General features: G+C 43.1%; 1 protein-coding gene across 1 annotated transcript in view; it reads right to left on the minus strand.

Moving 5' to 3' along the window:
* The window catches only part of LOC124556299 (secreted frizzled-related protein 1-like), a 416,152-nt gene that overhangs the window by 179,241 nt on the left and 212,891 nt on the right, over positions 1-24,020 (minus strand). The window contains exon 2 of the mRNA XM_047130274.1: positions 3,854-3,928. Coding sequence (XP_046986230.1) covers positions 3,854-3,928 — 75 coding nt within the window. The remainder of the gene's footprint in view (positions 1-3,853; positions 3,929-24,020) is intronic.

A 24,020-nucleotide genomic window follows, 5' to 3' on the forward strand; every position in this document is an offset into this window, starting at 1 on the left:
TGTACTATACAATTTGAAAGCCGCGGAGTAACCATGCAGGCATAGTACTTAAAAAAAGAAAAAAAACGTTTTATGTAATGTACATACACTGTTAGGCCAGTGTATTAGAAACTGCTTTGCTCATATTGTGCTGTATGTGCGTCGAGATAGACACTGTATTTTCTACTTTGGTTCTAATTTTAGTTTTTACTTTAACGCAATCTTCTGACTACTCAGTCATTGTTGCTGGTGTTAAGTTTATTTTATTCACTGATTTATGACATTTTATTTCATGGCACTATGATTTTACTGATTACACTTGGCCCTGATTCACAATATTTCCTGCTGCAAAGTTGGGTTCAGAATAGCATAATGTTAACTGTTTTATTATAGCGTGCCTGGTATTTTTAACAAGTTATTTTCCAGTTCATTCCGTTACTTTATGTTTTAACATATGCGGTACATGTGTTTACGGTGTGCCTCATGTTTATCCTTCTTTTAATTTGTGATCTGCGGATAATATGTGTATAAAATCCCAGTCTATGTTACTTTTGCCTGCACTGTTTTCGAAACTGTTTCATTTCTACGCCTACGTTGTAATTTGTATGAAGCTATGTCACATTCCACGCTCACATTGTAATTATTTGTGTACGTAAGTCATAATATTTCGGTGTTTTTATATCTTTCACGTTGTTATAATTTACGTCTTAACTGATACCTGAGCTATGGTTAGTAATTGTAGCAGCTAACGTTTCACAAAAAAAAAATGGTTCAAATGGCTCTGAGCACTATGCGACTCAACTGCTGAGGTCATCAGTCGCCTAGAACTTAGAACTAATTAAACCTAACTAACCTAAGGACAGCACACAACACCCAGCCATCACGAGGCAGAGAAAATCCCTGACCCCGCCGGGAATCGAACCCGGGATAACGTTTCACATGATATGTTTATTTTGTTATACTATTTACTTTTAATTCTGCACATTACGTAAAATCTTTTCATGAAGTATTATGCCTGCATGATTTCTCCTTGGTTTTCAAATGGCGTAGTACATAATCCATGTTCAGCGTATGACCTCCTGTTGGTTGCATTTTTCAATAGTCATTTATGCTCTGTACTAGTTGCTAACGCCATCTGGTGATGGCAGTTGTTTTCCTCAGAGAGCCGGCTCTCTCCCTTGTCAAGAAACAGAGGGACAGACTCAATGCTACCTCACCTGCGAATTCATAGTCTCACTATCGATAGCTCTGACTTTGGCCATCTTTGGTGGCACTAGTGTTCAGTGTGTGTGTGTTATCTTTCCTGCTTGGGTCCGAGGACCGAGGTATTAAATTTGCATGTACGCCGCCTGTCCGTTGCAGTTTGCCTTGAAAATGGCGGGGTGTTCTCCCGCCGAAATATCGGCGGTCGCTGAAAGTGTTACCTGGCTGAATTCCCGGAAGTTATTTGAAAGTATGGAAGTAATTTGACAGCAAAGGGAAAGGAAAAGTCATTATGTTTTTCTAATCCTGTCAGTCATCTCGCCTTGTAGGATACCAAACATCAGGAATAGCCTACTGATAGTGGTTTTTACATGATATGGAATAGTATGCGGGCAGTTGCTGTTTTTGTTCTTCTCTTTCATCATGAACGCAATACCGCGATTCGCATGAGAAAGATTATCCAGCTCGTTCAAAGAGTGTATCAAATAAACTATTAATTTAATATCAAGACAGTTCGTTTCCGAATATCTAACCGAGAAACATAAGGCCATCAACAGCAATTGAAGTGTTGGGTACAACGTCGAATAGTCGTGGGGGTTACTGGTATTTCGCTGAGCTAATCTATAATATAAATTGAACAATGAGCTCCCATCTACTTGCGTGCTATTATTATTAAGCTGGCTACGTCACAGATCTATACACACTTCGCAAAATTCCGTGACCAATATGTGTAAAGGAAAATACATAAAAAATATTCGTTTGCTCAGGAAAAGGCACACATAGTATCGCAAAAAAGTACAGAAAAGCCCAGGGTGACGTGTCCTACAATCTAAGCACGACATGAAACTGCGTTCAGGATCCGCATATAGCCTTTTTCCGTATGCAAAATTCCGATATACTGGCAACTTGTCTTCCATACTACAGCAACTACTCATAAGCGTATGAAATCTTTATAATTTCTCTCGTTCAATGTGTACTGAGCTAATTACTACGTTTGTTTGACTGTGGAAACGTTTCAATTCCAATAAAAGCTTAACAAAATGTGAGATGTACAGATATTATGAAAATGTGGTTGGTTACTGTTAGTCATCACATAGATTTTCGTGTGTCTTGTATGACTACTAAAAGTAGAGCTAACTCAAGTCGCAATGAAAGGGTGGACTCGACTGCGCTAGAAGTTTAATTAAGTTAGCGGCTTATCTCAGTATCGCTGTCTCTGACATTACCATCTCCCCCTTCGTCTGTGAAAATTTATTCAGTTCCTATCAGTAACTAAGCATAAAGATTGAATAAGTAGTTCTTGCGTTGCCACTGTATTAATTTCCAATGAAGCAAACTCGAAATGTCAGTGCTTGCGAGGTTCGTCTCTACTTTTTAGATCGCTGCTGACAGTTACACAACAGATTCAGCATTCCGAAAGCAAACTTTGAACATTTAGTTACATGGAGGTAATATTAAGACAAATTTCCGGAAGAAGTGCTCGTTTTAAATTTGTTGCTGTTTTAGTTATATTCGTATATGACGCCGATGGAATGGAAAATAGTAACTACTGAAACTGTAGTAGGAGTCCAAGACTTCATGCATCTACACACAAGCATACTAGCATATCTGAGCAATTATCTGCTGAAGTCGAGGGTGTGTTAGTGTCTTAACAATCCACGAGATTAGTTTGTCTTAGTGCTATGAGAGTAGATGCTCGAAATGTCCATCTCTCGCACGATTACAAGCTTAGCACGCTACCTGATCTCTCGCTGTCAGCTACCAAATCCCTGCTTATATCGACACTGTCACCTTGTAAATCTTTGCAACGAGCTCTTCATTGCTTTTTATCTCCGATCTGTACACTTCCTCTTTGAAGAAACCCTGGAGAAAGTAGTCCAGTGGTGTCAGGTCGGGGACCGTGCTGGCCAAGGAACGTACCGCCCCTTCCGGTCCATGTAGCTGGAAAATTGTCAGCCGTCCATTGTCGCACTCGTAGTCATGAATGTGCTAGAGCATCATCTAGTTGATACCATGGGTGTTGTCTTGTCTATAGGGGCATATCATCCAATATTGTTGTAGGCACACCTTCTAAGCAATGCAGGTAAACAGCTACCCCCTCTCCCCCCATTCTGTTCTCCAGTGTGAATGGGCCAAACAGTGTATCACCGAAGATACCCACCCATACGTTAACACTGAATCTGGGTTGGAATGAGGCGGAACGAGTTGCACGAGGATTCTCATCAGCATAGATGTGTAAAATGTGTCTGTTCATAACACCATCTCTTGTGAATCCCGACTCGTCAGGCCATAAGACGTGGTTCACGAAATCTGGTTGGTCATTAACCATCTGTGATAACCACCGACAGTATGCGAGACGATGTCCATGATCTTGCGGGCTGGCATTTTGTTGAGCCACCCATTGTTATACCAGAATACTACACGATCAACGGAACGCTGGAAACACTGCTTAGTGAACATCACTTGTGGTACCAAGTGTGATGAGGAAATAACTGAAGTTCTAGTCAGTTAGTAAGGAACCAACAAATCACTGACTTTTCAATTACCTGTATATACCTATCGATTTCTTCATATGCATATAGAAGAGTTGACATTTACACAGTGGCCATTACTGATTTTCTTAGCATAGTAGTGAACATTTTGCTTCATAGAATAATAGCAACATACTTACCAAAATCTGCTCTGCAAAAGTTGTCCAGTATGTTTTCGTATGTTTCAACTTGATTGCACACTATGCAGCCACTATCTGAAACAAAAATAACAACGCTCTTTCAGTTTTTTAACAACAAAGTATCTTTTTGAGACTGTGTTATAGAAAAGTTAATAACAGCTAACAAACCTTCATTCTGAAGGAGCTGCAAAATTTGTAACTAGGCAGGAACACGTCACTCCGAATATTAATATTAACCGTGTACTAACTCTCAAATTATACAATTAAAGAACGGGTGAGGAACTGACAGATACTGCAGCTATGTACTGACTCATTCACTCGTTCGTTCTTTGTGCAATTCGCACTTAAGAATGAAGGGATTACACGTTGTTGTCAACTGCATGCTGATGCTCAGAATCAAGCCATCCGCTTACCTATGCAACTGCTTCTTCGAAATAAGGCCCAACAGTCTCTAAGTGCGCGTTATGTTTAACTTTGACCCTTAGCTGTTCCTGTAGCTTAGCATACAGTCAAATGAATTTTTTGTGAAATAGCCTCTGGGTGGATTCCTTCTTCCCTGAGAACTATATACAACATTAGTGAGACGAAATTATCTTAAGAATTACCTACAGTATTTAATGAGGAAAATTTCAACAGAGTCGTACAACTGTTTCTTACTATTGATTTGTTACTGCCTGTAATACCAGAATGAAAAAGAAAGATTTGTTTTTTCTCTGGAGGAGGGGAGGTATAAAATACCGCGTTCTCTCATGCTGTCATGAGAAAAATCTTTAATTTGAAATAAATTGAATCAACCAGCTGTTTTGCACGCATTATCATGCTGTGAATTCTTCGCATATTAATTTAAAACGGAGATAAATTTGATTATGCACAGAAGAGTGTGAGCTCATTATCGATTTGCGCATAACAACCATGCTTAGCTTCTCGGTCACCTGTGGGGGAGTGGGGTATATATCCATAAAACTTCAGTACATTTTCTGTAGCATTCTTCTAACATTTAAATTTGAGCAAGGGGAAACCCTACGCCGGTATATAGCACCCTTCGTTGTAATTTTTCCTTAAAAGGGCACGAGCGTAAAATTTCCGCGCCTTACTACCAATGTTTAGACTATAATGACAGTTACGTCAACGATACATTGGGCTATAATTAATTTTCTCTCCTCCTGACGGATGCATCAACATAAACTGTGTCTTACCCTCTCTCTCCTTTATATTTTGAATAGAAGTTTAGAGGACAACAAAAAAATACTGGCACACAATTTGACGATCCAAAACTGTACGTTCATCTTTCGTATTTGGGCAAAAACGACAATAAATGTTATCCATGTCTCCTGTACTAGATGTCTTCATCACGGAGGCGGGTAATGATATCTCTCCAGCACCTAAAACTGATAGTGGTGTGCTGAATCCATAAATCGTCCTAATGCGATCATTTTGTTCATGTGAATTATTCTGATGTCCTTAGTTAAGCGCTGGCCGGTGTGACCGAGCAGTTCAAGGCGCTTCAGTCCGGAACCGTGCGACTGCTACGGTCGCAGGTTCGAATCCTGCCTCGGGCATGGATATGTCTGATGTCCTTAGGTTAGTTAGGTTTAAGTAGTTCTAAGTTCTAGGGGACTGATGACCTCAGATGTTAAGTCCCATAGTGTTCAGAGCCATTTGAACCATTTGAATTTGAACCTTTTGCGACCACTTCTTTTGAATTGAATGGAAACGAACTACCACATACGTATCTCTCTCATCATTTGTGGGGAAACATTGGGTTAGAGTGATAACCTGCATCTGTACATAACAAGGGACGCTATTAGACAGACTAAATAAAATCCTTTGCAGTGTTTTTAGTTGCTACTTTCTTATTTTAAAAGAGTAGTTTCAACTTCAGATTCCTGGACTTCTACTCTAGTCTGCTTGCATTGAAATTTACAAATTAATGCAACAAAATTTACAAAGTCCTGTCAACATGGAGTGTATTTGTCTTAACGGCTGCATGTTTTAAATCAGCTTTGATATGAAAATGTGTTGTTGAAATTGTTCTCCTTTGAGAGCCTTTGTTCTGCTCAGTCTTCAAGTTAAGATTCTTGCTTTACTAACACTTATTGTTGCAGTAATAACTACACGATATAGCTACTTTCTAAATTACGAACTACTGTTGTTCCATGGCCTTCCATTAACTCACAGTACAGGTGCGTAAGGTTCACTAAATGTGAAAGAATTACGTAGTTGCCTCTTACAGGGTGTTTCAAAAATGACCGGTATATTTGAAACGGCAATAAAAACTAAACGAGCAGCGATAGAAATGCACCGTTTGTTGCAATATGCTTGGGACAACAGTACATTTTCAGGCAGACAAACTTTCGAAATCACAGTAGTTACAATTTTCAACAACAGATGGCGCTGCAAGTGATGTGAAAGATATAGAAGACAACGCAGTCTGTGGGTGCGCCATTCTGTACGTCGTCTTTCTGCTGTAAGCATGTGCTGTTCACAACGTGCAAGTGTGCTGTAGACAACATGGTTTATTCCTTAGAACAGAGGATTTTTCTGGTGTTGGAATTCCACCGCCTAGAACACAGTGTTGTTGCAACAAGACGAAGTTTTCAACGGTGGTTTAATGTAACCAAAGGACCAAAAAGCGATACAATAAAGGATCTGTTTGAAAAATTTCAACGGACTGGGAACGTGACGGATGAACGTGCTGGAAAGGTAGGGCGACCGCGTACGGCAACCACAGAGGGCAACGCGCAGCTAGTGCAGCAGGCGATCCAACAGTGGCCTCGGGTTTCCGCTCGCCGTGTTGCACCTGCGGTCCAAATGACGCCAACGTCCACGTATCGTCTCATGCACCAGAGTTTACACCTCTATCCATACAAAATTCAAACGCAGCAACCCCTCAGCGCCGCTACCATTGCTGCACGAGAGACATTCGCTAACGATATAGTGCACAGGATTGATGACGAAGCTTATTTTTACCTGGACGGCTTCGTCAATAAACAGAACTGGCGCATATGGGGAACCGAAAAGCCCCAAGTTGCAGTCCCATCGTCCCTGCATCCTCAAAAGTGCTGGTCTGGGCCGCCATTTCTTCCAAAGGAATCATTGGCCCATTTTTCAGATCCGAAATGATTACTGCATCACGCTACCTGGACATTCTTCGTGAATTTGTGGCGGTACAAACTGCCTTAGACGACTCTGCGAACACCTCGTGGTTTATGCAAGATGGTGCCCGGCCACATCGCACGGCCGACGTCTTTAATTTCCTGAATGAATATTTCGATGATCGTGTGATTGCTTTGGGCTATCCGAAACATACAGGAGGCGGCGTGGATTGGCCTCCCTATTCGCCAGGCATGAACCCCTGTGACTTCTTTCTGTGGGGACACTTGAAAGACCAGGTGTACCGCCAGAATCCAGAAACAATTGAACAGCTGAAGCAGTACATCTCATCTGCATGTGAAGCCAATCCGCCAGACACGTTGTGAAAGGTTTCGGGTAATTTCATACAGAGACTACGCCATATTATTGCTACGCATGGTGGATATGTGGAAAATATCGTACTATAGAGTTTCCCAGACCGCAGCGCCATCTGTTGTTGAAAATTGTAACTACTGTAATTTCGAAAGTTTGTCTGCCTGAAAATGTACTGTTGCCCCAAGCATATTGCAACAAACGGTGTATTTCTATCGCTGCTCGTTTAGTTTTTATTGCTGTTTCAAATATACCGGTCATTTTTGAAACACCCTGTATGTACTGAACGTTAATAATAATAGCAGCATGTTTGGGTCAGGAAATTCGCTATTACGCGTACAGATCCTTCTAGTACCGTGAACGGATACACATCAGTGTGCATGCCAGGTATGTAGTCCTGGAGTACACTAAGCTACTGTTCAGTCGTTCTTTTGTCGAATAACATGGGGATAAGCTAGCTTGTGGCTTGCTTCTAAATTCATCCGTCGATGTATGTAGGTCGAATCTTAATAGTTCCATTCGTCTTAATACACTGAAGAAATGCCACAACTTGATTAGTTTAGTCGTTTGCCTCTATTACTTGATATCTGGGAGCTATGTGAGTGAACTGTCATAACATAACGTGTCAGTGCTGCCTCAAGAACGGTGCAGCCTGCGCTGGAAATGGCACTCAACACTCTGGAAGCAACCCGCAGGAAGTCTTCACTCCGTCCTAGCCTCACCTCAGCGCCCCCGCTGTCTGCGGTTCTCCCTTACATTTCCGCCGGGCAGCCGTCCGAAAGAAATTTCCCTTGGCACGTGCACGCTCTTCTTACGAGTACCAGGGTGGTGATGTGCCCGTAATCTTCACTAAAAAGCTTCTGTTTCTTTCGATGATTAAAATTTAATTCTGGAAATATCTCAGTATAAAAATCAATGTTCACATAAAGGCAGTACTGGCGTTCTCTTATAGCATCTATCTCAGGACGACAGAATAATTTCTTTCTACCAAACATCTTGAAGATTTTATAGCTCACCAGTTTAAGGAAACACCAAGAGAAAAATATATTCAATGTTCCTACGTTTGAAAATCATCAGGCTGGGGTTATCATATGAATGACGTAGAACTGTCTGTTTCAGCTCTTGAGTCGAGACATGTGAGCGCATGAAAACAGTAAATACAGCAAAAATTATTTTAATTAACGTTATAGCTTTTCCGAAGAGAATGAGCTGCACTGAATATGGCAGCTTTTTGCCAGATTTTACCAACGTAATTACGTGCTACGCAGTTGATAATCCATAATTTTTTATGGAACAGTGTCTTTTCAATCATTTTTGCCTTACTGGGTAAGAAAATATACTTATTTAATAATCAGTTATGCGTATTATTAAACTGAAGCCTAATCTATAACGCTTTGCAGTTCGTAGGAGTCAAATGCAATGAGATGGAGCGAAGATGATTTTTGACTATGCATATTTGTTATTTTTTAAAAATTTTTCGTTTATTACAAGACATGTAAAGGAATTAATTCTATTATATATAATCTGAAGTCTCAGCATATGTGCCAACAGGAGCACGGAAAAGGGCTTTTGAGAAAAATACTATTTCGCAGGAATGTCTCGTGACGTCTTTGGCATGTGATTCTTGACTAATCGAAATAATTACTGCTGAAATACAGTTGACGTAATTTTTCCAGAAGATGTGGAAATAACAGGACTTGCATTTGGACGTGTCATATGCTACCTTTTTTCTAAGCTCGAACCTGTTATGCAATGGAATGCTGTTATAAACTAATGTCTCGCCTTTCTATCTATCCCTACCTCTTCTCTATCTCTCTCTCTGTTCTGTATGTTGTGTGTGTGTGTGTGTGTGTGTGTGTGTGTGTGTGTGTGTGTGTGTGTTCCATCTTTCTACGGACGACCCGGGGAAGCCCACAGATAAAATTCTGGAGATTGTTCATGGGAGTTTTATGGGTGGTTTGGTTTAAGAGACCGTAGTGTCCTGTGGCTCGTCACAAAGTAATTGCATTTCGTTTGATTCATTATCCCCGTTTATCTTTATATCGGTATTGCGCTGAAAATATCTGCATAACAGTGCAAATGTGACGGTATTCGCTATGTGTCTTGTTTGGAAGCAAACTTATTTCGTCCCCTCACGGTACTTGTTGATAACAGAAACGCCCACTTCACCCTTCGTCCTGAAGCTTGCAGTGATTGCTGCTCAGTTATGTCTCGGGTTTGTTTTTCCGGCAGCGTTAGTAGTACATTAACAGTGATACACAGTAGTATGGATAGGGTCGCTTATGAAGAGTTCGCCAATATGCACCCTGTGTATGGGTTCACTGGATGCAACGGAAGAGCGTCATAACGACGCTATGCTCAGGCGTTCCCGCAGCGACGACGGAAACAACAACAAGAACAACACAATACTTTTTCATATTAGTATCGTTACATTACTCTTTGTGTTGTACGTTTTGATGATTACACAGTACAGATTTCTTTGCTTTTGTGAAGGTATTTTCACACAAACAAACATAACTGGTGTAACAAACCGAATAAATCATATTTACATTATTCCTCTATAACGAGCCACTAGATACCACGTATTCCTTGTATTAAAATATTCAGAAAATATCCCTCAACAAACTCTGAAACTGTGTCGGTGGAGTTTCGGTTCACTCTGTGTATTTCATAGAGGAATACGTATTGTTAGGTCGTATGCTGTGCTGAAGTACTGCAAAGAAGTAGTTGATATCCAACGACGCCCGATATCTAGGTCGTTAGTGACGGATTAACAGATCATTTGGGTGTAACGGGAAATTTCCCGTGGCCTCTTTGTAGGAAACAGCATGACATTTGCATCCATAGACTTAGGGGAACCACGGAAAATTTAAGTAAGGGTGGATGTACGGACAGGGATTTGACTCTTGCATCGGTGTTTTAACTGCTACGCCACATAGCTATGAGCAAATAGCTTGTTTTGAAGAGCTGCCTGTACAATTGATGGTATGCTACCGTGCTACCAAAATACAGTTTCACTAGGCAAACACATTTGCAGCGACCCGCCTTGTTTGCGACTGGTCGCTCCATTATCCGTCATCAAATATGTTTGTTTTAGCAGATGGCTTATTTGGCGGCATACAATAAACAGCAGTAGCTGTGTCCATACAGGGGGATCTGAATGAGGCGTTCTTTGCGCCTAAGAGTATTTGCTAAGGGCGTAAAGGCGTAGGCAGCAAGATCTGGTGGTATCAGCCAAGCTAAGTGCTGCAGCCACTTCAGCTGGGTGCGACGCGGCGAGCAGTTTCACGCCTTTGTCAATAAAAATACAGCAGCCTCAACAGTGTTTTACAGACAGTGGTGTATTACATTTCTTTCGACACGCGTTACCGTCTGTCGTTCTGAAGTTTAACAAGTGATTTTCAGCACGTTGTACAAAGGAAACGGGCAGTCCTATATGTAACTATGGCACCCATACTCGCGGCAGGAGTCGTTATTATTAAACAGCAAATAATATTATGGCACCTTTGGTTCGCCTTTCAAGTCTTTAGACGACTGCTTAGTTTAAATTTTCTATGAATTTAACAGTTAATCTCCGAATCGTCTAAATAATCTTCTCATCTCCAACAGGATGCTTGAAACAAAGTAACTGCAGCGTAATAATGAAAGAATCAGACCATGAATAGATGATAACTACTACATTTTAATAGTTTTTGTAGTTCTGTAGTTCTCAAGGTACAGGACAGACGCTATATCTCGTCCGGCCGCCATTTGTGTAGACTTTTATCCGCTGTGTTCTACTAGCAGAACGTTACCTGGAGTGTACCATCTTGAGGTTAGGTTATCTACATGATGCCACATGAGGCGGGGGAAGGGGGGTGGGTGGGCGCTTCTGACACGACCTTGGTGCAGTGCAGCAAACCCATAGACCACATTACTCGAGAATGACCAGTAAGAAAATTTAATGGAGACAGGAACGACTTCATGAAGGCCCCTCTTAAGACTACTGCACTGTTAAGCTTCCCGGATATAGAGTAATGACGGGAGTGTGAAATTCATAATGTCTCTAGTTTGTCAAAGGCTATAGTTTTATGTTACTTATTTGAATACTTTCTTATGTTTATTTTCTTTCTTTTTTTGTTTTCCACGTGTCATACCTTTCTCTAGTTTTGCCGTACACTAAATAAAATAAAAAAACTGCATTTTAACTTCGAACTCTGAAGAATGCTCTTCCCAAACCAACATTACTGGATCATTTTTGTTTTGCAACTTCGCAGACTTGACTCATGTTTCTGGGCAATGAATTTCTTCTGGACACTAAACAAGCATTAATACAAATATAATTAAGAGATATGTAACTGAGAATGAGAAATTACTTTTAAACGCACGATCATTTAGAAGGAGCAAACTGGGAAATTCAGTTTGAAGGAACACAAAACTATCTGATTTGCCCTCATTGCACGTAGAAAAGTGACCTTACTAGAAGGACGGAGACAACTTCCACAGCAGTTGGGAAAGAGGAAAGGACTTGTAGTGAGTTCGATTTTTAGACTTTTTCAAGTATTCGAGTAATTCACTCTTTCCAAGCGACCTGTGACTTACACTATACGTACAGATGTAATATTGGTGTGTGGGATTTAGAAACAATGTACTGGATAATCAGGCAAACCAAAACGCAGACGCGGATTCAGAACACAATGTTATGAAGTTCTAAGCCCCAGGGAATAGAAGCAAAGAGGTCAGGAGAAATATCTACATTTATAATTATCTGAAATCGCGTTATGTGATTTAGCGAAGTCACGGAAAATCTAAAACTGGCTGATAGGGCATGGATATGAACCGTCGTCCTCCCGAATACGATTACAAGTGTCTAATCAGACATGGGAAGCGTTTTGCAAATACACTCCTGGAAATTGAAATAAGAACACCGTGAATTCATTGTCCCAGGAAGGGGAAACTTTATTGACACATTCCTGGGGTCAGATACATCACATGATCACACTGACAGAACCACAGGCACATAGACACAGGCAACAGAGCATGCACAACGTCGGCACTAGTACAGTGTATATCCACCTTTCGCAGCAATGCAGGCTGCTATTCTCCCATGGAGACGATCGTAGAGATGCTGGATGTAGTCCTGTGGAACGGCTTGTCATGCCATTTCCACCTGGCGCCTCAGTTGGACCAGCGTTCGTGCTGGACGTGCAGACCGCGTGAGACGACGCTTCATCCAGTCCCAAACATGCTCAATGGGGGACAGATCCGGAGATCTTGCTGGCCAGGGTAGTTGACTTACACCTTCTAGAGCACGTTGGGTGGCACGGGATACATGCGGACGTGCATTGTCCTGTTGGAACAGCAAGTTCCCTTGCCGGTCTAGGAATGGTAGAACGATGGGTTCGATGACGGTTTGGATGTACCGTGCACTATTCAGTGTCCCCTCGACGATCACCAGTGGTGTACGGCCAGTGTAGGAGATCGCTCTCCACACCATGATGCCGGGTGTTGGCCCTGTGTGCCTCGGTCGTATGCAGTCCTGACTGTGGCGCTCACCTGCACGGCGCCAAACACGCATACGACCATCATTGGCACCAAGGCAGAAGCGACTCTCATCGCTGAAGACGACACGTCTCCATTCGTCCCTCCATTCACGCCTGTCGCGACACTACTGGAGGCGGGCTGCACGATGTTGGGGCGTGAGCGGAAGACGGCCTAACGGTGTGCGGGACCGTAGCCCAGCTTCATGGAGACGGTTGCGAATGGTCCTCGCCGATACCCCAGTAGCAACAGTGTCCCTAATTTGCTGGGAAGTAGCGGTGCGGTCCCCTACGGCACTGCGTAGGATCCTACGGTCTTGGCGTGCATCCGTGCGTCGCTGCGGTCCGGTCCCAGGTCGACGGGCACGTGCACCTTCCGCCGACCACTGGCGACAACATCGATGTACTGTGGAGACCTCACGCCCCACGTGTTGAGCAATTCGGCGGTACGTCCACCCGGCCTCCCGCATGCCCACTATACGCCCTCGCTCAAAGTCCGTCAACTGCACATACGGTTCACGTCCACGCTGTCGCGGCATGCTACCAGTGTTAAAGACTGCGATGGAGCTCCGTATGCCACGGCAAACTGGTTGACACTGACGGCGGCGGTGGACAAATGCTGCGCAGCTAGCGCCATTCGACGGCCAACACCGCGGTTCCTGGTGTGTCCGCTGTGCCGTGCGTGTGATCATTGCTTGTACAGCCCTCTCGCAGTGTCCGGAGCAAGTATGGTGGGTCTGACACACCGGTGTCAATGTGTTCTTTTTTCCGTTTCCAGGAGTGTATATTTGTGACGATGTTAGAATATGCGATGCAAATTTTACTAAAAATGACCGAAAATAATAAGGACGTGAAGAAGACAAAACAGAAACTTATGTAAGGGGGATTTCACATTTCATCAGTTAATATGGCAGATGGCAGAGTGATTAATAACAGAGAGAAAATTATACAATGCCGGCCGGAGTGGCCGCTTAAAGGCGCTACAGTCTGGAACCGCACGACCACTACGGTCGCAGGTTCGAATCCTGCCTCGGGCATGGATGTGTGTGATGTCTTAGGTTGGTTAGGTTGAAGTAGTTCTAAGTTCTAGGGGACTTATGACCATAGCGGTTGAGTCCCATAGTGCTCAGAGCCATTTGAATCATTTGAACCAAAATTATACAATAACCGGACGGCTCTTTAAAAGTTTGTGTAGTTCAAGAAATGAATCAAAAGCATTAACAATTATATATAAAAATAATCAAATTCGGGAAGTAATGCCATATTAGTTGTATAAAGCCATTCGACGTATGGTGGAAGGGAAGAGGACAGGATATGACGCTGTTTCAATACAAATTATTAAAGTGGAAGTTAAATTATTGTATTTCGAATCGAGTAAAGATATCGTAGAAAAAGAGATGGAAATCCACTGCATAGGATGAAAAATTGTTGGAATGATAGAACAATAGCTCTTGCAAGATCAATTTTGAGTAAAAAGTTTCATTTATAAATCATATCCATTAGGAGTTAAATACTCGACACTGACTCATAAAGTCTCTCCTGAAACACATTTGGAACAGAGTGCTTTGAAATGAAAAACAAAATAGTTTTCAGAAGCATTAGGTGAGCTGGTCGTTGTAATGCGACGTCTCAGAAGGGTGCTTAGTTTGAGTGACAAACGATGTATAAAGTAAAATTGATTGCATGAGGGAAGAAATCTTTGGAAATACCTTGCTCGATAAACCTGACGTAGTGGAGCGTATTCGAGACACCCAGATAGAATTAATTAAAATAATGAAGAATAGTACATAATATTTCTAATGTTTAGTAAAGGATGGATATTGTCGTATAGGTTACTGAATATGTCGAATTAACAGGCGCACAGAGATGAAGGGACTAGTTCAATAAAGGACGAAACTGACAATCATAATTAACTGTTCTAGCTCAAAGACATAGCTGATTTTTTTTAGTGTCCTGTAATAAAAGGACGCAATATTTGGATGAAAGCTCAAAACTCATTTTTTAGTTTCATGTTTATAGCTAAGCTAACATATACTGATGAGCCAAAACATTATGACCACGTGCTAAAAACGTGTTTGGTCCATCTTTGGAAAGCAATGCTGCAGTAATTCTGCGTGATATGGATTCGACAAATTCAAAAAATGTTCAAATGTGTGTAAAATCTTATGGGACTTAAATGCTAAGGTCATCAGTCCCTACGCTTACACACTAATTAACCTAAATTATCCTAAGGACAAACACACACACGCCCATGCCCGAGGGAGGACTCGAACTTCCGCCGGGACCAGCCGCACAGTCCATGAACGCAGCGCCTCAGACCGCTTTTTTTTTTTTTTTTTTTTTCGTTATTGATCGTTGTGTTTGGTCGTTGCGGACGTCGCAAGACATCCGTTCAAGTTCGTTGGTTGATCCTTCCACTCAGTTTTTTTATTACAGAGGCCAACCGGCTCTCTGACCGAACACGCTGAGCTACCGTGCCGGCTATATCAGGCAAATTTGATGGCCAAGTTGTCTACGTGGACCCAGTATCATACTCCTGAAACCAGTGTTGACGATTCTGACTTTGTCACACGACCAGTTAGTCTGCTGGAAAATACCATCGTCGTCGGGAAAGACATCAAGAATGAAGGGAAGCAGGTGATTCAAAATAGTGTAGTGAACACCCTCATGTGCTACTAAAAACCCCATGGAACCCCATGTGAATGTTCCCAAAAGAACTGCCATCAGAACTGACGATATCGTTCTGTCCACATGGGAAAACTTAGGGTTGTTTTCTGCGAAGCCTCATGTTCATCATGCATTGAACGGTGTGCTCCGCAACACTTGTGCCCGCACCATCACTGAACTTTGTCATCAGATCGCCGCCTAGCCTACTTCATAGAGCGGCCAAGACCCTGGCCTCCACGTCGTGGATGTCTGACACCTTGTCACCTACATGTGGTTTCACTGACCTTCATTCACATTTGTGGCCCGTATCGTCGCTAGAATGAACCACTATTCGTCTTTTGCTCGCTTATGTGCATCGTTGAGGGGAAAAAAAAAACAACGCTAGTCATTGTGGCTCATTTCGAAGCGGGACTCTTCACTGAAAACAGTTCTACTCCTTTCAATGAGATTTCAGGCCGAAGACGTGTCTGGAGAGGCCACAGAGAGAAGTTTGATGCCAACCTGGCTATCGCCCGCATACGGCCCGACAACTGGGAGCGATGATCTGGGGTGTCATTTCTTTTCGTAGCAGGACCCCTTTGGGTTTCATCCGTAGTACCCTTACTACACAGCGGTTAGTTGACGATATTCTGCGCCCCGTTTTGTTGTCCTTCAGGGCAAGCCATCCTTACAAGATAATGTCCGCCTGCACATGGAGAGAGTTTCTACTGCTTGTCTCTGTGCGTATAATGGCCAGCAAACTCGCTGGATCTCTCCCCAGTTGAGAGCATTATGTGCAGGGCCCTCCGACTAGCTCGAGATTTTAACGATCTAAGTCGCCAATTGGACAGAATTTGGCACTATATCCGCCAGGAGAACATCCAACAACTCTATCAATTAATGCCAAGCCGAATAACAGCTTCCATAAGGGACAGACGTCGACCAAGGCGTTATTGATTTGCTCCATTAGTGCAGCTCTTTCTCTTGAATAAATTATACAATTTTTCAGAAATTGTAATCATTTGTTTGTCTGTACATGTAAATCACACCTACTGATTTCCGTCCCACGCGTATAATTCCTTCGTAGTGTGTTGCTTTTTTTTATTTTTCTTAGAGTGCACTTTCTATACCGTGTCATGTGGCTGCAAAGCCACCAGGCGGCATTCCGTCTTGCTGTGGGCAGTTGCCACAACAAAAACAAAATAAAAAAATGAGAGTCATCTTATGAGGAATCTCTAAGCGATTCGATACCGGCCATGGTAAATACACTACTGGCCATTAAAATTGCTACACCAAGAAGAAATGCAGACGATAAATGGATATTCATTGGACAAATATATTATACTATAACTGACATGTGATTACATTTTCACGCAATTTGGGTGCATAGATCCTGAGAAATCAGTACCCAGAACAACCATCTCTGCCCGTAATAACGGCCTTGATACGCCTGGGCATTGAGTCAAGCAGAGCTTGGATGGCGTGTACAGGTACAGCTGCCCATGCAGCTTCAACACGATACCACAGTTCATCGAGAGTAGTGACTGGCGTATTGTGACGTGCCAATTGCTCGGCCACCATTGACCAGACGTTTTCATTTGGTGAGAGGTCTGAAGAATGTGCTGGCCAGAGCAGCAGTCAAACATTTTCTGTATCCAGAAAGGCCCGTACAGGACTTGTAACATGCGGTCGTGCATTATCCGGCTGAAATGTAGGTTTTCGCAGGGATCGAATGAAGGGTAGAGTCACGGGTCGTAACACATCTGAAATGTAACGTCCACTGTTCAAAGTGCTGTCAATGCGAACAAAAGGTGACCGAGACGTGTAACCAATGGCACCCCATACCATCACACCGGGTGATACACCAGTATGGCGATGACTAATACACGCTTCCAATGTGCGTTCACCGCGATGTCGCCAAACACGGATGCGACCATCATGATGCTGTAAACAGAACCTGGATTCATCCGAAAAAATGACGTTTTCCCATTCGTGCACCTAGGTTAGTCGTTGAGTACACCATCGCAGGCGCTCCTGTCTGTGATGCAGCGTCAAGGGTAACCGCAGCCATGGTCTCCGAGCTGATAGTCCATGCTGCTCCAAACGTCGTCGAACTGTTATCTTGCAAACGTCCCCATCTGTTGACTCAGGGATCGAGACGAGGCTGCACGATCCGTTACAGCCATGCGGATAAAATGCCTGTCATCTCGACTGCTAGTGATACGAGGCCGTTGGGACCCAGCACGGCGTTCCGCATTACCCTCCTGAACCCACCGATTCCATATTCTGCTAACAGTCATTGGATCTCGACCAACGCGAGCAGCAATGTCGCGATACGATAAACTGCAACCGCGATAGGCTACAATCCGAGCTTTATCAAAGTCGGAAACGTGATGGTACGCATTTCTCCTCCTTACACGAGGCATCACAACAACGTTTCACCATGCAACGCCTGTCAACTGCTGTTTGTGTATGAGAAATAGTTTTGAAACTTTCCTCATGTCAGCACGTTGTAGGTGTCGCCACCGGCGCCAACCTTGTGTGAATTCTCTGAAAAGCTGATCATTTGCATATCACAGCATCTTCTTCCTGTCGGTTAAATTTCGAGTCTGTAGCACGTCATCTTCGTGGTGTAGGAATTTTAATGGGCAGTAGTGTAAAAATTGAAGAGTTACAAAAGGTGACTGGTTGCAGCAATTTCTGGAAATCTTTAGTAGTCATAATGTTTCGGTTAAACATTATAGTTCTGACGTATTCGATGTGGCTGTCGCGACACACTTTTGATAAATATACACTCACATACAGGAAACGGTCGTCGGTTTCACTGTTTGTGTTTCCAATTTGATTCGAGTTGTTTTCGGCAGAGTGAGGCGAGTTGGCAGCGCGGCGCGTTGTTGAGTTTTGAAAGGGCGCGCAACCGGCCTTGGCTGGCGCGACGCGCTCTGATCTTTAAAAGACCGCCGCCGTCTGTCTCATTACGGATGGGCCTTTCTTCTCAAGAAGTCAGCCGTGCACTTTTCGGGAGGGATTATGTTACTACTGTAGTAACTGGGAGAATTAACAATGGGTGACTTTTCGCGAATCAGTACGCCAGTGCAATGTAACTCTCCTTGTTTTCATTGTGCAATCCACACTATAGAGCTAGATATGGAAACATCGCAGTTTTCTCTTACATAATAATTGGCCACTCAGTAGAATGTGCCACGTTACTCTTTAATCCGTATAATGTAACTTTATATTCGACGTTTAAGCTCTGTAGCACAACTGCAGCAAACACATATTTTATTATGCCTGTGTACTTTACACATAGTCTGTAACCTAATGACCAAGTTCAGTTCCAGTTTCATTCAATTTTACGCACTTTGTATAATCACATTTTGTCTCACAAAAGCTTTGATTAAACATTTCAGATCTACAGGGTGGTCAGAAACAGCATGAAAAACTTGTGACGGTGTTACAGGATACTTTATGCTGAGAAATAATTGTTAAGGAAAAAACTCGATAGGTTGCGCCGTTTTCGAGTTAATTAGCATTGAAATTAGTCAATCAGGCCTTTGCGCGCCCAAATTCAATCGGCCTGTCAGAGACGGTATCGCCAAACGTGTTCTTCGATTGGCTTCCTAAAACTGAACAAGAGTGCGATACAAAAATTGGACATCGGACGATCGTAAGGGTCGGACCCGAGCCAACGGCTGAGCAGTCTCGTGCTCTATCATCTACGCTAAGAGATAAAATTGAGACTAATTACTGCATCTGTCGGGCCGCTTGAATCTGCGAGCGCAACAGCCCGATTGGCTAACTTCAATGCTAATTAACACGGAAGCGGTGCAACGTATAGATTTTTTTTCTTAGCAATTATTTCTCAGCACAACCTACCCAGCAACACCCTTACTAGCTTTTCCGACTGCTTCTGACCACCCTGTATACGTCAGTCATAGTTAAACAAAAACCATAGTTTGACACATAACTCTTGACCATACGACACAACATGTCGTATTACTGTCTATTGTATATGCCGTCACTTCTTATTCGACCTTTAAAAACATTTTCATGCTTCTAGGAAAGACACATTTTATTGTCTCAAGGTATTTTACACAGAGTCTGTGACTTAATGTCTTTGCTGCTTTAGCATCCATCGAACTAATGTAGTTGCTTTCGTTACCCGTTGTGAAGCTGGGCTGCGTTTGTAAATGTTGATCATAGTGTGTGATGCACTAATGGTGTTTGGTTCAAATGGCTCTGAGCACTATGGGACTTAACTTCTGAGGCCATCAACCCCCTAGAATTTAGAACTACTTAAACCTAACTAACCTAAGGACATCACACACATCCATGCCCGAGGCAGGATTCGAACCTGCTACCGCCTAGAACCGCTCGGCCACCCCGGCCGACTAATGGTGTTTATTATGAATTGTACAGCAGATATGAAGTGCATGTGCAAAACAGAGAAATTTAGGAACGTGCAATAAAAATATTCGACGAATGCGTCTTTCAGGATCATATACAACACATTATTTGTTAATCAATTTTATAGCCCTTTCTCGTTTTATTTCCCAAATTAAATGTATCTCCATATATTTAGCGTATTTTAAACAAAAAATGTTTATCTTAGAGCAAGAAACAAGTAATGATTGCAAAGTGAGGCCTCAGCATGATAGTTTGTAAGAGCCATATGACGATGAATTAAACAAAAACTCCGAAACTGGTTAAATGCAAATACCACAATTGTAACTGGTTGCTGTATTCAAATTAAAATTCTTATAATTTTACTACAATACTATACGATCATTTTTAACAAAAGCGTTGTGGCCAGTTGAGAAAATACGCCTGTTGGAGACGAACACCACGTAACTCGAGTATTCTCCAGGGTCACTTAATTTTTGTTCTTTCCTTTCCTTCTTTCTTTTGATTTCCCTCGTCCTCAGAGTGTAAAATTACCTCGGCATTACGTTTATTAAAACAGTGGCTTTGGAATACATGAAGTGGCTTACACAGAAAATGAGTATGTTGTTGCAATAATAGCGTTACACAAAAACACTACATGCAAATCATCAGCGCTGCAACATGCCCGCGTCATCTGTACAGAGCACACAACTGCGTGTTTGAAACAAGGTCGACAATTACGACGGCGGGTATGAGAGAAGAACGTCTGCATAGACGCCGAATGACGTTGGAGAATCAATTACCGAATGAACGAGACGTCAAACGCAGCTAAAGGTGACCATTCGCTTAAATGAATGCCTTTTTGCTGTTCACAGACTAGATTCTAAGATTCGGCATCCTGAGGGTTTCAACCAAGAACGGTCAAGAGATTTTACACGCCCCAGTGACCAATATTTGTTGTTCGTGTTCATTAAGTTCGATTTCCGAAAATCATTTGACTGAGTACCACACCTAGGCTTATTATCAAAAGTACGATTGTATGGGGCATCAAGCGAAATTTGTGACTGAGTAGAGGATTCTTTGGTAGGAAGGACGCATCACTTTATATTTGATAGAGAGTCATCGACAGATGTAATAGTAACTTCAGTGGACCCAAGTTAAGTGAGTTGGGTTCCCTGCAGTTCTTTTTGTATATTAAGGACCTTTCGGATGGTTTTCATATAAACGTTCATAGTGTGTGTGTGTGGGTGGGTGGATGTGGGTGTGTGTGTGTGGGTGTCACAATAAAGATGAATATGCTTTGATGAGTGAGTTGTTAAATGAGATAATTTGTTTAAGATTTATAGTATCAACATTAGATTCCATTACTTGATACAAATGAATTATGAAGATGTAGGCTCAGTCATCGCTTCCAAGTTGGCATTAAAGAATGGGATGTAGCGAAGGGGTGACGTTGTGTGCAAAAGGGAAGGAAGAGTCTGTTTCGATGCCTAGATGTCAGGACAGGTTCTTTCTTTCCACTGGAAGTGGATATACGTTGAAGTTTCGTTGGGTGTAGATGTGGACAGCGTGTCAGCGTAACGGTGGAGAGATGTGTTGATATAGTCACTGTATAACACCGGTTTAGATATTACGTGAGAGACTATGTATTTATTTGTTTCTAGCTTATGGGACCTGAAGAACATTTGCAAATGAGGCCATTGGTCGGATAAAGGCTTTATGGGTGCGAGAGTAATGGAGGAATGTAACCTCTATTTTGGACCAATTAGTAGCTTAGATCGATTGAGGGTTTTGTAGTATGAATAGGTTTTACATGGCTCAGAGTTTAAGTTTACTGAATTGTATGTTAGTGTGATATGTAATTGGATAAGATTATTGTAAATGAAACGGTATCGCGATGGAAGCTACACTGGTGTGGAAAACCTAAGAACGAAAGTAACTTTTGCATGATTTGTCACAGCCAAGTAACACAACTCATTGATACTTGACCCATTCATAGTTGAAACTGCTACAGTGTAGTACAGAACGAAACTAAAAAAATTCGCAGTGAGACGAACAGAAATGACAATTTTAATCTAAGACAATAATTACACTGAAATCACCGCTATTCATGATGGTCCAACGGACATTACTAACACCTGGAAATGGTTGTCAATAAGATTTGTCATAAACACAGATGGCCGCGCATGCTCCCATGATGACCACGAGGTTGGTAAGGAGTTCTTGTGGTAGGGCGTTCCATTCCGCCACTACAGCGATTGACAACTGGTGGATGATCGTCGATGGGTGTAGATGTGCTGCAGTACGCCTCCTCAACGCATTTCACGCGTGCTCTACGGAATTTAAGTTGAGGAAACGGAGAAGCTTGTCCTTTCGCCGAATATCCTCTCGCTCCAAAAGATTATCCACCTGCGCTGTGCTATGCGGTCGCGCATTGTCGTCCTTAAAAATGAAGTCAGGGCCTAATGTACCCTTGGGAAGACGCACATGAGAAAGGAGTACAGAGTCACAATAACATTGACCGGTGAGTGTGCCATGTTCAAAGATTTGGAGCTCAGTACGTATGCGACATTATGCCTCGCCAGCCATAACACCTGGACCACCAAAACGATCGTTATAAACAATGTTAGTGGGCGTATTGCATGTTCCACCCCCCCCCCCCCAACCATATGTGGGTGTACGTCCAGAATCACTACTCAGACTGAATCTGCTCTCACTGCAGAGCATGCGACAGCACTCATTATTGATCCGGTCCCTACACTGTTGGCACCATCGGAAATGGTGCCGCCAATGTGCGGCTTTCAACGGCGCACAGTGCAGTGGTCGTCGGGCAAAGAGAACACTCCTAGGCAGCCATCGTGCCACAGCCGGCCGGGGTGGCCGAGCGGTTCAAATGGTTCAAATGGCTCTGAGCACTACGGGACTTAACATCTATGGTCATCAGTCCCCTAGGACTTAGAACTACTTAAACCTAACTAACCTAAAGACATCACACAACACCCAGTCATCACGAGGCAGAGAAAATCCCTGACCCCGCCGGGAATCGAACCCGGGAACCCGGGCGTGGGAAGCGAGAACGCTACCTCACGACCACGAGCTGCGGACAGGCCGAGCGGTTCTAGGCGCTACAGTGCGGAACCGCGCGACCGCTAGGGTCGCAGGTTCGAATCCTGCCTCGGGCATGGATTTGTGTGATGTCCTTACGTTAGTTAGGTTTAAGTAGTTCTAAGTTCTAGGGGACTGATGACCTCAGAAGCTAAGTCCCATAGTGCTCAGAGCCATTTGAGCCATCGTGCCACAGTGGAACGTGCTAATGCTTGCCTTGCAGTCCTGTTAAATGTGATTGCAATTGCACCCGCTGTCTGACGTGGGTCCTTTCTTGCATTTTGCACAATGCAGCGGTCATCTGCTTTTGCAGTTGACCGTGGTCGATCACCTCCTCATCTTTGGGCAGCAGTGTCTGTGGTTCGGAACGCTCCCCACGCACGTGAAACATTGTTGTGAGCAATACCAAACTCCTGGGCTATGCCCCTCACACTTCGTCCTTCTCACAGTTTCCCGATGACTTTTCGCCGTGTGAAGTCATCCAAATGTTATCTCCGGACCAAGTTATAATGAAGAAAACCACGACAGTGTAATGTAACTGCTTTCTGTTTGATGCACGCCGTCTGTTTCGTTCCTTCAGCTGCCACGTGTTGCGTGGCCAGCACCACTTGGCTCTATAGTCACTCTGACCTCACGCTGTATGACATCCAGCTTTCTGTGCACGCCTGGAAGACGATTGGATAGAAACCATGAAATAAAACGGACGTTGATTTTCGTATGCACGGAGGTCTGGAGTTCCAGTAGTTGATCAAAATACCAAATGGTATGGTATGCTCTTTTAGGGCCAACGGATGAAGTAAAAGTTTCGCGGTTCGAAAAGTATAACACATTGCCACATACAGTAACTGTAGAGTCTCGCGGATTGAAAGGATGATATAGTTGTGTATTTTACTTTAACGCGTTGATGGTACACAGGATGGGTGAAGAAGTTCTGCAACCGGTCGTCGGGCCGGCCGGAGTGGCCGTGCGGTTCTAGGCGCTACAGTCTGGAGCCGAGCGACCGCTACGGTCGCAGGTTCGAATCCTGCCTCGGGCATGGATGTGTGTGA

Source organism: Schistocerca americana, chromosome X (genome assembly GCF_021461395.2).
Source record: "Schistocerca americana isolate TAMUIC-IGC-003095 chromosome X, iqSchAmer2.1, whole genome shotgun sequence".
In the NCBI taxonomy this organism is placed as follows: Eukaryota; Metazoa; Arthropoda; class Insecta; order Orthoptera; family Acrididae; genus Schistocerca; species Schistocerca americana.